Source organism: Protopterus annectens, chromosome 5.part0, assembly GCF_019279795.1.
Source record: "Protopterus annectens isolate FY-2018-M chromosome 5.part0, PAN1.0, whole genome shotgun sequence".
Lineage (NCBI taxonomy): Eukaryota > Metazoa > Chordata > Ceratodontiformes > Protopteridae > Protopterus > Protopterus annectens.
In genome coordinates this window covers 1,564,832,283-1,564,850,336 of record NC_056735.1, presented here as the reverse complement: position 1 = coordinate 1,564,850,336, position 18,054 = coordinate 1,564,832,283, and the positions used below count along the sequence as shown (strand labels likewise).

The following is an 18,054-nucleotide window of genomic DNA, read 5'->3' as shown; positions in this document are numbered from 1 at the left end:
TTCAACTACCCTACCATTAACTGGGAAAACTACTCATGTACCAACTCTTATGCTCAACGTTTTCTGGAAATCATCAATTCCAACGCTTTGGATCAACTTATCCACACCCCCGCCAGAGGCAGCAATATCCTAGACCTGGTCATCACCAACATGGGTGACCGGTGTTCCACACCAGAGGTCAGCTCCTCGTTGGTCAGATCGACCACAAGCTAATAACCCTAGACATCCACATCCCGCTCCCACCCCCCACTAGGAAAACAACCGTAAAAAATTTCTCCAAAGCCAACTTCACGCTTCGTAAGACAGAAGTGGCAAACTTCATGACACCCATGCAGATGGACAATAGAGGTACGACTGCTGAATCCTACACAAATGCACTTTATAAGCACTTACACGAGTGCATGGATCGTGCTATCCCTAACAGAACCAAGATGCTATCCTCCAAAAAAAAAGAAGCCAGTCTGGTGGTCTTCTGCCATAAACAAACTCTACAACAGAAGAAAGAAACTGTTGCATAAAAGAGTAAAATCCCACGATTGGAGGAACTCCCTGGTCAGCCTCAGTAAGAAGCTGAGATCCCTCATAAAATCCTCCAAAGCTAGTTATGAAAACAAAATTGCCACTGATTCTAAAGACAACCAAAAAGCATTCTATAGCTATGTCAAAAATCTCAATGGCAACACTCAGATCTGCTCTGAGTTACAGCACAATAACACTAAATATACAGAACCAACTGATATTGCCAACATCCTGGCAGATAGGTTCAGTGCTAACTTTACCCCCTCTCACCCCCTAGAGGGCCCATCTTTATACCGGAAGAATACATAGTTCCTGCAATCACGGCTGCACAGGTAAAAACTTCACTCTCCAAAGCCAAGAACACAGCATCCATGGGACCTGACAACATCCCAGGCTGAGTTCTACATGAACTACAGAATGAACTGGCACCCCACCTAAGTACCATGTTCAATCATAGCCTCACCTCAAGCTTTGTGCCCATTGAATGGCGCACCGTGACAGTTATCCCACTCCACAAAGGGGGGGGGGCCACAACAGACCCCGGGAACTACCGCCCCATTAGCCTGACAAGCCTCGTCTGCAAGGCCATGGAACGTATCATCATGGAACTCATAAACAAAGACATTGGAGATCTCCAAACCCTGGACCACACACAGTTTGGGTTTGTAAAAGGCAGATCATGTCTCCTAAACCTGATAGACTTCTTTGAAGTAGTCACCAAAGCCATAGATGAGGGTAAGGTGGTTCACACAGCCTATCTAGATCTCGCAAAGGCGTTCAACACCATCCCCCACTCTGGAATTATAGATAAACTCACTAAACTAGGTATAAATCCCTATGTCACAAGATGGGTTGCCAACTGGCTTACTGAAAGAACCCACACTGTGAAAGTAGCAGACTCCAAATCAGACTTCAGACCAGTGACAAGTGGAGTACCACAGGGTTCAGTCCTGGGTCCTCTCCTGTTTGGTATCTACTTCTCTGAAGTACAGGCTAACACAGAAGGTCTTTGGCTAACTAAATTTGCAGATGACTGCAAACTAGGAGCCATAATTGAAACTCCTAATGATGTGGACATCCTACAAAAGGGCCTCACTGAGACAGATGCCTGTTGTCAAAGACATGGTCTCAAGCTCAATGCCAAAAAGTGCATTGTCATCCCCTTTGGTAAAAATTCTGTGCCCATGAACTACCACATAGGCGGTAGTCTGCTTAACACCGAAAGTGTGATAAGAGACCTTGAGACACAGGTGGACAGTAGTCTCTCCTTTGATAATCACATCGCCAAAGTGGTCAGGAAATCCTTCTACGTGGCACACCTCATCAAAAAAGGTTTCACATCCAGAAAAAAAGAGGTCATTGTTCCCCTCTACTCATCACCCATTAGACCCATTATAGAGTACAACGCCCCTTTTGGTATGTACCTCACAAGACATCTACAACAACTGGAAAGGCCACAAAAATACCTCACAAAGAGGATTACTGGCCTCAAACAGATGCCTTACGCAAACAGTCTCAAAAAACTCCAGCTTTACTCCGTCGCATATTGCCTGCTCAGAGGCGATCTCTGCCTAACATGCAAAGCTATGTCAAACCCAGAGCTGTTGGACATGCTCCACTTAAAGAAATCCCAATCCCACCAAGCTACACGCTCTAGGGACCTAAACATTGTCACCACAATAAACAGAACATGCTGGAGGGATAGATTCCTGTCCCAGAGACTTCCCATACTCTGTAACAGACTACCTATCTATGTCAGACAGAGCTCCTCATTAGCACTCTTCAAGAAAGATCTTGATGATTTGATGGGTGATAGGAAATTCACCCCGGGGATCACTTCTGTGGTTCTGCTTGACAGGGGCACAGGAAAATAATTTTCTTGGGTGGCGAAAGCCAGGGTACATTTTTGGCTAGGCTTGTATAGGCCCTAGGGCCAATAGCCTAGTACCTACCTATGAACCTATAAGTGTTTGGACAAGTATATACTAAAAAGGGCATTATATGCAATGATTGGCTTAATGAGCGATGAGTACAGTGGAAGGATTACATCCCTGGACCTGGATGCCATACCTTTAGATGTAGCCTGTGCATTGAAAAAGAACTTTCTTACAATAGTGGATGCATGATGATCAAAGGACAGTTTATTTATTTATTTATTTATTTATAGTCAGATCCTTAAGTATGGGATTAGTTTTCTTGGGTGTATTGTCAGTGTAATAGTTACAATGGGATTCATGATTGCTGAAGGATGCAGATATAAATTTCTTGGCATTTAGTTTTAGTCTATTGTTTTAACACCAGCTTTTTGTTTTGGACAGGCCTTCCTGGATGGCAAAAGTGTCTTCTGGAGACTGTATGATTGCACCAGGTTTGCAGTCATCAGCAAACATGTTCAGCCATAAACTTCTTAACATTAACTTTGACCTCTGAGAAGTAAATGCCAAGAGGAATGGTGCAAGAACTGAACCCTGAGGTATGCCACTAGTGACAGGTCTTTTGGAGGAAGTCGATCCACCTTACTGTTATTTCCTGAGTTTTGTTTATGAGCCAGTTTACTACCTAATGAGTTACATAGGGGGTTGCATTTAGTTTGAAGAGTTTATCTATGATATCTGCATGTAGGATGCTGTCAAATGCCTTTCAGTGGTCTAGATGTATTGTGTGTACTGGTGTACCTTTATCTGTTGCTACAGTAACTTTTTCGAAGACGGTGACCATGTCAAATAGACAGGATCTGCCCTTGATGAATCTGAACTGGCTTGGGTCAAAAATCTGTAGGCTACCTATATCCTTGTGTGTTAATTCCATAATGATTTTTTTCCATAAGACTTGCAGATTAGGCTAGCCAGGCTTCTGGGTCTGTATTTACCCAGTTCCATCATAGCCCAACATTTGTGCAAGATAATGATTGTTGTTGTCCTCTATTTGGGTTGTAGCCTATTTTGAGGTTGATATTAAATAGCCTCTGTGGGGGGGCTTGACAGTTCCAACTGACCATTGGGCAGCCTGGTATGTTGTCTGGCCCTGTAGAAGTTGTGTTCTTGGCTTTAAGATAGCGTGAGGGGGTATAGATGTGGGTATATGATCTAAAAGCATTTTAGGGGAAAGGAGGGTGAAATTTCAGCTAAATTTGTCTGATAAGAGATTGGAAATGCCCTGCAGTGTCTGGGTATGTGGTATTTACTGTTAACTCTGCGCGTTGTTTCTGAAGTTTCTAACATCATTAAAGAAAGCTTTGTGGTTATCCTTCACTTCAGTTGCTATTTTTACCTCATATCTGTCTTTGGATGATTTTATCTGGATTCAGACATCCTTGTTTAGTTTACAAGAGCCCTTTTGGCATCTTGAGAGTTAAATTTATTTTTGCTTTAAATGATTTTTTTTTTATTATAGGTCTGTTTATATTATGGTTTCAGCATACTAGGGGGTTATTTTTTTTTATTTGGTACTATATTTTTGAGGGGGACAGATGCATCTATGTAGCTATTTATATAACCATAGAATTTGGCATAAGAAGTGGAGTTGTCAAGATGGAAGAGGCTTTAAATTCAGGAGGGCATCACTCAGTTTTAGTAGATTAGCCTTTGGTTAATCTTTGACTACTGAGGCATTAGAAGTTTCTTAAGGCTTCAGTCCTAAATAGTTACCCCTGGTTTGGATGTGGACTGTCTAGTCCAAAGAGTTTGTATTGATAAAGTCCAGAAATTTCTGGGCATTCATGTTTCTGATGTACAAGTATCCCAGCTTATGAAGGGGATATTTGAAAACTGTGTTTGGCTTAATACATCATATTTGTTAGGTAGGTGGCATTGGCTGAGGGGGACATAGAAGAGGGGTCCTGTAGTTAGCTATGATATGTTGAGTTTTTTGTTGAAATGTAGAGGCCAATTTCCTGTATGTACCATGGCATTTTAATTTAAGTGCTGTGATGCACTTTTCCCCACAATCTGGCCTGTTTTAGGTGGAATGGTTCATAGTAAAAAGCTTTATATGCTTTTTATTAAGAAATGCTCACAAAATTTTCCTTGTATCTCCTCTGATGTCTCCGGAAGGTTTCTGTGCGAGTATGTCTATAGACTTTAATGGACATGGCTGTGCATATGCATTGTAGTACATCCATTAATGCCTATGGATGTTTTCACACCCAAGCCCTCCAGTGACTTCACTGAAGGCTAAAGTAAAAGTTAGACATCCAGGACATTAATGAGATAAATTCAAATTTCATGAAGTTGGTATTAAAAATAGCACTAAGGGCATATGTTGCCGAGTGTACATATGAACCTCTTGCTGTCCTACATGTACCACATACTGCAGTGTAAATGGTAAATAAATAAATGAGATTGTACCCTTTTAATAGGTAAGTTGGATGTGAAGGAATTCCAGCTTATTTTGTCGGAGTCTGGAGGTCGAATTTTTTTTTTTTTTTTTTTTTGAGAATATGGAGATACCACCACCTTTTAGTGCCTTTGTCTAATATATTGGGCTTGAACTTGTGCTAGTTATTGAAGACCTGTACTTATGGAGTGCTTTCTTTTGTCCCCTATGATAATGCATATATCAATGTTTTACAAGGTAAAGAATTGCTTTTAAGGAGTGGAGTTTTTTGTCAAAGACTTCTAGTGTTAAACAATACCTTAATATTATTCAGATTCTGTTTTGCTTTGTTGGAAGCTTTAGAAGGCTGAAGTTGCCTGAAAAGGTGCTATGGGGGTGGAAAAGGATTTAGCCAGTATACAAACCACTTTAGTCACTTTTCAACTATAGTCTCAAAACAGGCTTTGTACCATGATAATGGAGGACTGCAACATTTATCCCACTTCACAAGGCTGGGCCATCAACTGACCCCAGAAACTACAGACCCTTTATTCTGACTAGTCTAATATGCAAATCGATGGAATAAATTGTCATGGAAATGGTCATCAAAGACATAAGCAATTTTATTTATCTTTATTTTATTTATTTATTTATTTAACATTTGATCTGATGTAAATCTTCATTCATTCCTTAATGATAAGACTTCTGTTATGTCCTCGGAACTGACAAGGCCGGCACCAAACTTGCGCCCACCAAAAACTCTCAGCTAAGTCTTGCCTACAATGCCCCTCTCATAGTCTCTTCAGATCTCGTTTGCCACGTTCTTCGTCAGACATGCCAAGCCTTTCCCTCAAGCTAAGTGTAGTGTTTTTGTGGTTTATCATATATAATTACCTGTCTTTAGTTAGTTTTCCGTAAGGTTATCTCTTTAAACTCTGTACTAAATCCTATCCTCTACCTTCGGTAGTTCTTTTCATACCATCGTTGGTACTTTCCCTCTCCCCTACCTCTGGTAGGCACTTTCCCTTACCATCTTTTGATATTTCTTAGTACCATTGTTAATACTCCTTCCTTCTATCTCTTTTAAAAAAAAACTCTTCTGCTACTTATAGCTGTTGTTTTTTGGTTGTTTATAGTTGTATTTAGGACTATAGCATTTGTGTGGTTTCTTTTTCATTATGTCTGATAGTGAAACTAGGTTTCAAGCAGTGTGATAAGTGTGAGCGTAAGATGCCCAACTCAGATGGTCACGCCCGGTATGTTTATTGTTTGGGCGTTGACCACATTAACATGTCTTGTGATGTTTGCTCTGGTTTCAGTAACCATACGTTAGCTGAACGCAAGAACAAACTAATCTTGAAGGGTATGTTTAAAACCCCCTTTCTGGAGGCTCTCTCTGGGACGGAGGTCTCACCACTTCCTAAACACATGAATGTTAAAAAACATAAGGAAAAACGGAGTCACTCTGTCCCGACATCTCCGTCCTCTTTGGTACCGAGTCAATCCCAGAGTTCTTCCGCACAGTCGGCGCAGACAGCTTCGGCACCAGGGTCCCTGTCCTCTCCCTCAGTGCTGACCTTGATATGGGCTTGTACTCTTGTACCAACATCGGTACCATCCCTGGCCATGGTACCGTTGACTTACACGGCCCCACCTATGATGACACCTGCGGTTCCAGAGATTGAGCACCTTGCCAGAACAAGGTATTTCCCATCTTATCACCCTTTTTGGGGAAGCAATTCAGCCCATTTATTGAACATCTAGAATCTCCATCGGCAGCGTCCACCAGGTGTTTCTCTGAACAAGTTATACTGAGGGTTGTGGACCAGCTTTTGGCAGCTAGAGGCTTACTGACCCTGACTAGATGTTCCCTCCCTCTTGGAAAGGAAGCTTTCCTGGAATATTCACCTGTTTATCCTTCTCTGACCCCCTCCCAGGTTTCGGAGATTTCGGTACCGATGTCCTTCCTGGTGCACCCTGTATCGTCTCTGACAGCGGAGGCTTCTCTGTCAGCCCCGATAAGTGCCACGACTCCTTTGGAACTGGTGCACCCTTGGAGCAGTGATTGGGCTGTCGGCACCTTAACGCCTAGTTCGGCACCGATTTTTTTTCTGTAGCGCTGTCTACAGTCCTGGCTCCGGTAGCTACCGGTCCTCTCGGTGCTCCTCACCTGGAGGTGGGCTCGTCGAGGTGGGGTGTGACCCCGGTTCCGAGATTGTCCTTCTTGGTTCCAGGCTCCCATCCCTCTTTGGGTGGGCCTACTTTCCAGGTGATGGAGAGGGTCTTCACTTCTACAGGCTCACAGTTGGAACCATTAGCATTGGAAGCAGAACCCCCCCCCCCCCCCAGCATTGCAGCTCTCCCAACCTCTTACTCTGGGATCTCGGGCACTGGAGCCGCAAGGCCTTCCCTTGAGGGGAACCCTTTCTCCGGAGTCCTCCTCAGAAAATCCCACTTGGGAGCCACCCTGGAAGAAACTTTGCAAGAGGAAGCATCTCAATTCCCCTGAGGAATCCATCACTGAAGACACCGATTATGATGAGGGAGAAGGGTCCCCACGGTCACCCCCAGAAGACGTCTCATAAGTTCATAGGTTGGTACTGAGCTATCTGCCCGAAGGCATATGTTAGCCCAGCCACGTTGTGCGGTATTCAACGCCCCTTTAGTAGATGTTCATCGTGCATACAGCTGCAGTCATAACAGATGGGTTATCCTGCCGTCAGGCGGGTCCTCGGTCGGCCGAATTCCAAAGTCTAGGTCCGGCATCGGTTGTCGTCGCTTCTTCCCTGACGTCAGTGCGGCAGGGGTATAAAAGAGGCAGCCGGCACCATTTTCTTCAGTCTTTCTTGCCGCGCGGTGCCAGCAGCAGAAGCAGTTCGCAAGTGCCGGTTGGCCAGCTCCTGAGATTTACGAAAATATTTCAGCCTAAGTCTTCTTGAAAGCTAAGTACCCCGTTGGGGAAACTTTTCTTGCCTCAGACCAATGTCAGACAAAGTTAATAATTGCATTTCATGTGGGAAGCAAATACCGCATAAGGATTTCCACTCTTTCTGTATTCCTTGCTTAGGCCCAGCCCACGATGCCTCGGCCTGCCGTTTTTGTGCTAGATTCAACAAACGCACTATTAAGTGTCGGGCGGAGTTCACCCATCACTTTTTGGTAAAAAATTTAATTATATTATGTCGTCGGATACTCCGACTCCTGTTTTGAGTAAAAGATGCAAAGATAAGGACCGACATACGAGGTCCGCGACTTCTACTGACACCACGCTAAGGCCGACTACCGGTTCTCTGGTTCTCAGCGAGGCGCCTACGCAGCCCCTGAGTACCGATGACACTTCATTACCGGTGTCTTCTGTGCCCGAGGTCGCAGGCTCCTCGGCCCCCATTCCAACTACAGATACCGACGCCACTCTTGGAGGGGAAACTCAGAGTTTGGACAGGCCTGCCACTTCTCAAGGTGTCTTCAGGCCTTCCTCCTTCTCTATTAAAGCTTTTACAAAATCTAAAGCAGCCATGAAAACTAAAAAACAAGGACCTCAGACCCCCTCTCAAGGCCCCATGCCTAAAAAACAGATGCTTAAAATGACTGAGGATTTGATTACTCTTATCAGGGGTTCTCAACCCCCCTCGGACAAAAGGCCCAGATTAGAGGAAGACTACCCTTCCTCAGATGAAGCCTCTATTACCTCTGAACATTCTGAGGACCAGGAATATACATATTCTCCTTTTGAAGACTCTGATGCAGAGGAGTCTATTCCCTCGGTCTCCCCCCCCCCCCCCCTGAGGACTACTCTTTTGGAGAAACCCTACATGCATTGAGGGAACACTTTCACTGGGAAGGCCAAGATTACTCAGATTCCAAGAAAAGGCTCAGGGATTTTCTCTTGCTCCCCCAGCATAGGCCTCTGGCTATCCCTCCTGTCTTAGATATATTAGATGATGTGTACACAGAAGCCAGCCTCAACCCAGATTCTTTAGCTCCAGCTCCTGTTAAACCAGACAGGTATTACCGGGTTCCTGATTCACACCAATTCCTATACAAAAGCAATACTGCTGACCCAGAAACTATTTCACAGGGTCCAAAGGGAATTAAGGCCTGTACTGCTAAAAACCCATTACCTTCAGAGAGAGATTCCAGAGCTTTGGAAAGGTGGGGGAAAAAGGTGTATACCTCGGCCACTTAAACCATGAGGGCATTAAACTGTCAGTTCCATATGTTAAAGTATCAACAGTTTTTGTTATCTCAGTTGAAAAGCAAAATGACACAACCAGAACAACCAGATTTAAAAGAGTTGCAGGATTTGCTGCATAGTGCAGAGCAAGTGGGTAAACATACCTTGCAGTGTGGTTTTGATGCTTTAGAGGCCTCATGTAGAGCTGCTGTTACAGGGTCTGTCATACGTAGACATGCTTGGCTCAAAGAGCAAGCCTTACCAGATCATGTCAAAGCTAAATTACTAGATGCACCTCTTCAAAAAGATGTATTGTTTGGTGTTAAAGCTGAGGAGGTACTAAAGAAAATGGAGGAAAAGGCGAGATCAATGCAAACAGTGAAAGATTTCCTGCAGATACAACCTCCACGTTTCAGCAGAAACTGGCCTTCAAAAAATTGGTCCTTTCCAGCCACGGACAGACCTCAAAGAGGCAGATACAGGTGCCCGAGGGGTAGAGGGCAATCTCAAGGATCATTCAGAGCCAGACAATGGCAAGCACCAACCCCAAGAGGTGGAGAAGATAGATCACAGTCATTCAGAAAGCAGACACAATGACTTTCCCCTTTACCTACCAAGCAAAGCTTTAGTGGCAGCACCTTTAGGTGGAAAACTGGCATTATTCTCAAAAAATTGGCATATCGTCACAAGAGACAAATGGATTCTAGACATTATAGACAGAGGCTACAGATTCCACTTTCACACCCTTCCAAAAATGAGAGGCATGCCAAACCTGCCACAAAATCAAAGGGCAGAGGCACAAAAACAAATTTCAGCTCTCATGGACATGAAAGCTATTCAGGAGGTACCTGCAAAAGAACAAGATCAAGGGTTTTATTCCAGACTATTCCTGGTACCAAGGAAAGACAAAGATTGGAGACCTATTTTAGACCTATCCATCCTAAACACATATTTACAGGTACCAAAATTCAAGATGCTCACACTACAGCAGATTCTTCCCATGCTGGGCAAGGAGTCTTGGCTGGTAACATTGGACCTCAAGGAGGCATACCTGCATGTCCCTATAAGACAAGATTGCAGAAGATACCTCAGATTTCTTGCAGGTTCAATCCACTATCAATTCTCTGCATTGCCCTTTGGCTTATCTACTGCGCCCAGAGTGTTTACGAAATGCCTGGCATCAGTAATTGCCTTCTGCAGACTTCAAGGAATACAAATATACCCATATCTGGACGACTGCCTGATCCAAGCGGACAGCAAGGACATACTTCTGAAACACCTGGCGTTTGTAATAAAACTGTTGAACTTTCTGGGATACACAGTCAACAAAAAGAAATCAAAACTAATACCCTCTCAAACAATAATTTTCCTGGGTGCCAGCTTGAATACAAACACCCAGATGGCCTACCTCACGCCAGACAAACAAGGGCAACTATCTCAATACTTCAGCAAAATAGCAAACTTCACCAGGCTGACTGCAAGGAAAGTCCTGCAGGCTCTGGGATTCATGGCATCTTGCATCCTGCTGATCCCATGTGCAAAGCTGCATATGAGGAAACTTCAATGGTACCTAAAAAACATATGGTCTCAACACAGCCACAATTTGGAAACAATTATACCACTCATTCCATGTATTCAAAAGGAATTTCTGTGGTGGGCTCAAGCATGCCAAAGAAACATAGGTCTCCCTTTCTGCATACCTCAAGCAACTCAAATAATCACAACAGACACCTCGGACTACGCCTGGGGGGCACACATGACAGATCAGTGCATTCAGGGAAAATGGTCCCAAAAAGAGAAGCACCTACACATCAACCAAAAGGAAATGCTAGCAGTGCAAAATGCTATTATGGCCTTCAAAGACCTACTGCATCCAGGCCAGCTATTGATAAGGACAGACAACACCACAGTGATGTGGTACATAAACGGGGGAACTCATTCTTACCCTCTGTGCAGACTAGCCATGACCCTTTGAAACACAGCTCTGGAATTGCAAATCCAACTTCAGGCACAATTCCTGTCAGGAAAGGAAAACACACTGGCAGTCAGCCTAAGCAGAAATATGACAGATCCACACGAATGGAAGTTGCATCCTCAAGTTTTCGCAATGATAACTCAGGCATGGGGACAGCCAGACATAGATCTCTTTGCTACCCACAGAAATTACCAAGTGAAAAAATTTTGCTCAAGGACCTACCATCCACAGGCCTGGAAAGTGGACGCACTTTCTTTCAATTGGACAAAATTGACAGTCTATGCCTTTCTGCCTCTCCCTCTGCTGCCCAAAGTTCTACTAAAAGCCAGAGCAGAGAGGCCGAAAATGATTCACATTGCTCCAGACTGAGCCTCATGCATTCCCCACCATGGATCCTACCTCTAGTGCCTCTTCTGTTGTCCCAGCACAACTTCAAAACCCTTCACAGCCAGCTCAAAACCCTAAATCTAGCTGCATGGAGAATCCCTTGAATTTCCAACAGACCCTCCTCTCCAAGGAGGTGCAGGATGTCATTTTGGAGGCCAGAAGACCTTCTACTAGAAAAGCCTACTCCGCCAAATGGAAACGGTTTTGTGCCTGGAATCAGAAAAAGGGGCAGAATCCTTGGGTAATAAATTTACCTCAAATTTTACAGTATCTAGCTGACATGTTAAACAGTGGACTTTCCTTCTCCTCCATCAAAATCCATGCTTCAGCCATTTTTGCACAATACAACACAGATCCTCCTTTATTCTCTCATCCTCTCTTAAGACAGTTCCTCAGAGGGGCTAAGAATATAAAACCCCTCAAGGAAACCACCAGTCCCTGCTTGGGACCTCAACTTCATATTGGAAAAGCTGACCCTTCCTCCATTTGAGCCAGCTGCTTCAACAGAACTACAATACTTGTCATGGAAAACAGCCTTCCTTCTGGCTATCACCTCAGCACGCAGGGTTTCGGAACTACAGGCCCTCATGGCTGTGCAACCTTTCATCATTTTCCATCAGGACAGAGTTTCCTTACGAACCAACCCTACCTTTATGCCAAAGGTAGTATCCACTGTAGCCTTGAATCAGACTATTCACTTACCTACCTTGTACCCTAACCCACAAAACAAAGGGGAAAGACTACTGCATTCCTTGGACATTCACAGACAACTTCGTTATTATTTGGACAGGACAAAGCCATTCAGGAAATCCGAGCAACTCTTTGTGTCCTATGCTACAGGTGCTCAAGGAAAGGCTATCTCCAAACAGACAATCTCAAAATGGATAGCCCACTGCATACGCTTTTGTTACTCATTTCATGGAAAAGCTGTGCCTTCAAGCATCAGATCCCACTCCACAAGGGCCACAGCTACCGCTGCAGCTTTCCTTAGGGGGGTTCCTACCAAGGACATTTTGGAAGCAGCCACTTGGAGTTCAGTGCACACTTTCTCCAAACACTATCACTTTACTCTAAATCTAGAGCGGGATTTGCCACAGCTGTCTTGCAGGGCATCCTTGCTCCTCCTAGTTCCATTTAGTGCCTGCCACCCTTACTTAGCTTTGGGATTCTACCCATCTCTTATAACTGCAGCTGTATGTATGATGAACATAGTACAGTTTTGTACCTACCATAAATGTAGATGTTCGAGTGCTCATACAGCTGCAGTCCAGGTTTCCCTCCCTCCATCCCCTCTTAGGACAGGCATTATGACTAACACCTTCTCATACAACCTATTTGGGGTATTCTTTTATGGTGTATTTGCTTGCAAACTACTGTTTTTTGATTATTCTACATTGCATGATTACATAAGTTTATGTTTTGCCTTCCTTCTGGGGGCACCTGACATCTGGGGCAAGAAAAACTGAAGAAAATGGTGTCGGCTGCCTCTTTTATACCCCTGCCGCACTGACGTCAGGGAAGAAGCGACGACAACCGACGCCAGACCTAGACTTTGGAATTTGGCCAACCGAGGACCCGCCTGACGGCAGGATAACCCATCTGTTATGACTGCAGCTGTATGAGCACTCGAACATCTACATTTATGGTAGGTACAAAACTGTACTTTCCCTAGACCCTTGTACTAGCAGCTAGTACCCTTGGCCCCTATCTAGTAGTACTGTTGGTGTGATCCCCGGTGTGAACTTTGTTACCCATCCACTCACCAAGGTTCCTCTTGAAGAGTGATAGTGAGGGGCTCTGTCTTATGTAGATCGGGACCCTGTTCCATAGTAAGGGAAGTCTCTGTGAAGGGAATCTATCCCTCCAGCATGTTCTATTCATTGTTGTGTTGAGGTTTATATCCCTAGAGCTTGTAGCTCGAGTAGATTTGGTTTTGCTAAGATGGAGCATGTTCAACAGTTCTGGGTTGGACATGGCTCTGTACATTAGACAGAGATCGCTTCTGAGAAAGCGGTATGCGACAGAGAACAGACTTAGCTTTTTCAATTGTGCTGCATAGGGCAACTTTTTGAGGCCAGTAATCCTCTTGGTTAGGTACCTCTGTGGTCTCTCCAGCTGCTGGAGATGTCTAGCCAGTTGCATTCTAATTGGTGCATTGTACTCAATAATGGGTCTGATGAGGGAAGAGTAGAGGGGCACCTTTACATCCTTAGATCTTGATGCGAACCCTTTCGTGATCGGATGGGTCACATAGAAGGATTTTCTAACCACCTTGGCAACATGGTTATCAAAGGAAAGCTGACTATCTACTTGGGTCCCTAGATCCCTTATTTCTTCTTCAGATTTCAGGGGATTACCTCCTCTGTTGTAGTTTGCGGGTACTCTGTTTTTTCCAAAGGGGATTACTACGCATTTTGTTGTATTTAGCTTGAGACCATGGCTTTGACACCATGCATCAGTCTCATTTAGGCCCTTCTGGAGGATCTCCATGTCGGCCGGAGACTCTATTATAGCACCCAGTTTGCAGTCTACAAACTTAGTCAGCCACAGCCCTTCTGTGCTTGCCTGTACTTCTGAGAAGTTTATGCCAAACAGGAGGGGCCCTAGGACAGAGCCCTGAGGCACACCACTCGTTACTGGTCTAGATTCGGACATAGATTCCGCTATCATTTGGAGACATTCTCGAGATCCTCAAGCAGAAAAGAGACTGGAAATCCTCCAGCCTTTCTTTGGAGGAATCGGTGTTCTTGCAGGCTTTCCGTGCTCAACCATCTACGTCCTGGGTGACCCCACCCTCAGATAAGCTCATTAGGCTTATCATGCAGCATGCCTGGGGAGGCTTTGGACAACATAGAACATGTCCCTTGAAGGCCCGATAAAATTTTGTCCATGCCTGAGGACCAACTCAACTGGGCCAAACAGCTAGTAGTAGATTCCATGGTTGTGGCGGTAGCCACTAAGAGGAAACTGGCAGAAGATAGTTCCACTGTTCATCCCACAAACAAGGAGTCTCTGGCGTTGGACAGACTGGGGAAGCGGACCTTTGCTTCAGCGACCTTTGCCATTCAGTCGCTGGATTACCTGGCACACTTTACTCGCCCCCAAAGAGACCTAATCTCAGAAATTTCTGACTCTTTGGCAGGAGAACTGCCTGAGGAGGTGCATGATACTGTTGCCTCCCAGCTAGCTACTTTAGAATCCATCTCAAACTCCTTGATGCGCTTTATTTCTCACACTACCGAGGGGGCAGGTGGAGCAGCTGCATCGGGCATCGTCATGAGATGGCATGCTTGGATGCATTTGTGTGACTTTGCAGACCCTCTCACATCTTCCTTTGTCAACGCCCCTTTTGATGAATCTTCCCTCTTTGGTCCACAAGTAAGAGAGACACTATCATGCAGTGAGAAAGATGGAAAGACCTTGTCTGCTGTGGGCATATGTTTTTCCACCCCCCAGAGATCCTACTCCAGGAATCGGGGGGGGGGGGGGTTGTGGTTCAAGAAGTCCTTAGGATCTTTTTGTAACGCTCATGACGAGCGTTCTCCCCCGGGGCAGAGGGGGCAACTCATCTGGAAGACATCTCTTTCGGTGCAGAGGTGGTCCGCGTAACCAGGGTGCTAGGGATTCATTCTTTGGCCAACCCTTCCAGTGCTCCTGAGCAGTGGCCTGATTGCTTTCCTCTGGAAGCAGTCGGGGGACGATTCTCTCTACATCTGCAAGCCTGGCAGCTCATAACAACAGATTCATGGGTGCAGTGAATAATACCCAGAGGCTATCATATCCATTTGATCTCACTCCCAGACCCGTAAAACAAATCCCCAACGTTCCACCCGGTCAGAGGGATGCTGCAGACTTGAAAATCGAAAAGCTGCTAAGAAAGAGTCATCCAACCAGTCCCACCAGACCAAATAGGATCCAGTTTTTACTCAAGATTCTTTCTAGTGCCAAAAAAGACAGGGGACTGGAGACCAATTGTGGATCTCAGCCTTCTAAATAAATTCATCAAACCTCAAAAATTCCGAATGATCGCTGTGCATTCCATTCTCCCCTTTCTGGGGAAGGACTACTGGATGCGCTGTATATACCTTCAGGACACGTATTACCACATAAAGATGGACAAGCGCTCCCAGAGATTTCTTTGCTTCCGGCTGGGAGCCAGTCACTACCAGTTCAGAGTACTGCCTTTTGATCTCTTGACACCCTTCCAGAGTGTTTACCAAACGTATGGCAGTTGTAGTAGCTCATCTCTGACTACAAGGATACCAGGTGTTTCCATATCTAGATGACTGACTCCTCACTCTCAATCTGTCTTACACTCGAGGCTGAAGCCAGAAACAAATCTTTGATATCGACCATTCTGTCTTCCCCAGCCCAAGGCCATGGTGACCATGGATGTTTCCCTGTTGGGGGGGGGGCATTTCCAGGAAAGGACGATCCCAAGGCACTTGGTCCCCCATAGAGGCCAATTTGCACATAAATGTTCTGGAATTGAGGGCAGTTCTCCTAGTGTTGCAAGTGTTCCACACATCTCTTCCTTCCGGAACTATTGCAGCACAATCAGGCAACGTGTCAGTGGTCTGGTACATCAGCAAACAAGGCAGAACCAGGTTTTACTCCCTATGTTGGGAAGCCATGAGAATATGGCATTAGGCAATGGCTTCCACCTGCTTTCTCATAGTGACGTACATTCCCGGGAGTTCCAGTCTCATTGCAGACGATCTGAGCAGGAACATACTGATGCCTCACGAGTGGTCCCTCGACCCGGTTATAGCAACTCAAATCTTCCGTCGCTGGGACAAGCCTTGCCGCAACCTGTTTGCTTCCCCCCTGAACAACAAATGCAGAAGCTACTTTGCCCTGATTACCCCCTCAGGGGGAGTCACCGAGGGATGCTCTGCTGCACGATTGGCCCCCAGATCTACTGCACGCCTTTCCCTCGTTTCCCCTCATCCTAAAATTTCTACAGAAAGCTCAAAAGTTGAGAAGCAAAGTGATCCTCATTGCCTCTTATTGGCCCCAGCAAGTCTGGTTCCCATTCCTATGGCCTCACCTGATCCACAGTCCATGGATCCTGGATAAATCTCAAGGGCTGCTGACTCACCCTGAGGGATTGTTTCACCCCAATTTCCACAGCCTCAAGCTCACAGCTTGGTTCCTCCACTTCCGATGATTGCCAGGCTACCTGATATTTCATCTCTTGTTCACGACATCCTCCTGGCTTCGCACAAACCATCCATCAGAAATATTTATTTCAGTAAGTGGACTAGGTTTTCTATATGGGCCAAAGAACAAAACATGGATCCTTCTCTATGCCTGTTCAGAAGATCCTAGAATATTTCACTTCCCTGTTGCATGCTGGAGCCTCAGCATCGACGATTACAGTACATTTAGCAGTTATTGCAAATTTTCACAATGGAATCGACAATTCATCAGTTATGTCACACCGACTGTGCAAAACCTTCATGAAAGGAGTATTGCATATTAAACCTCCTGTCAAGCCCCCTACGGAACCATGGAACTTGGCGTTGGTGCTTCACTCATTAACAAGTCCTCCTTTTGAGCCTTCTTATTCATGCAATATGAAATTTTTGTCCTGGAAAACCCTACTCCTAGTAGCCCTTACCTCAACGAGAAGAGTTTCTGAGTTACAGGCCTTGAGTGTCGAGAGACCATATTTGATTTTCCACGAGGATAGAGTTTCTCTCCGTACTAATCCCTCCTTTTTGCCCAAGGTCATTTATGGTTTTTCCATCAACCAATCTATTGATCTACCCGTTTATTTTCCCCATCAGTCAAATAAAGGGGAGTACCTTCTACATACCTTTGATGTTCATAGGCAACTTCGTTTTTACTTGGATAGAACAAAATCACTTAGAAAAACAGATCAATTGTTTGTGGCATTTGCAGGACCCTGGATGGGTAAGCCTGTTTCCAAAATGACCTTATCTTCTCATCTCAGAAGTGCCATTATTTTCATCTACCAACAAAACAAAATGTCCTTGCCTTCCAAAATAAAGGCTCACTCAACTAGATCGATAGCAACCTCTGTGGCCTTTCACTCCAGAGCCTCCATGGACGATATCTGTGCAGCAGCCACTTGGGCAAGTCCACAAAGCTTTATCACTCATTAAAAATTGGATTTTGCCTCCAGGGGAAGAGCATCTTTTGGTTCTATGGTGCTCAGGAATATCCTTCCTTAGAGCCACCCAGGACTAAAGTAGCTGGGGACTCTGTCCTATCAGTAAGGAATGAATGAAGATTTACAACATCCGATAAAGAAGTTATTTCTTACCGTAATGTTCCATTTGTGTTGTAGATCTTCATTCATTCGTTACTTCTGCCCTCCTTCCCCCTGCCTGGACTCCTGGTAGACTTTAGGATTACCTTAGTTAGGGTATCTGCTCAGACAGAGCCTCCTACTATCTTTATTAATTTCTTGATAGTATAAGGGCAGGCAAACTCAATCTGAAGAGACTATGAGAGGGACATTGTGGGTAGGACTTAGCTGAGAGTTTTTGCAGACCGCAAGCATGGTACCGCCTGTGACGATTCCGAGGACGGAACTGAAGTCCTATCAGTAATGAATGAATGAAGATCTACAACACAGATGGAACGTTATGGTAAGACATAACTTCTTTTTTACCGGGAAAGTCCAGCGAAGCCAGTTTTCAGAGGAGGCCCGAGG

General features: G+C 45.0%; 1 protein-coding gene across 2 annotated transcripts in view; it reads left to right on the top strand.

Moving 5' to 3' along the window:
• The window catches only part of MRPL39 (mitochondrial ribosomal protein L39), a 399,341-nt gene that overhangs the window by 306,877 nt on the left and 74,410 nt on the right, over positions 1-18,054 (top strand). Inside the window, exon 10 of one of the 2 annotated variants that reach the window (XM_044071357.1) lies at positions 2,838-2,960. The exons of the other annotated variant lie outside the window; for it this stretch is intronic. Within the exon in view, the coding sequence (XP_043927292.1) occupies positions 2,838-2,921 (84 nt within the window). The 3' untranslated portion in view covers positions 2,922-2,960. Of the gene's footprint in view, positions 1-2,837; positions 2,961-18,054 lie in introns of those variants that run through there. 2 annotated transcript variants of the gene reach the window in all.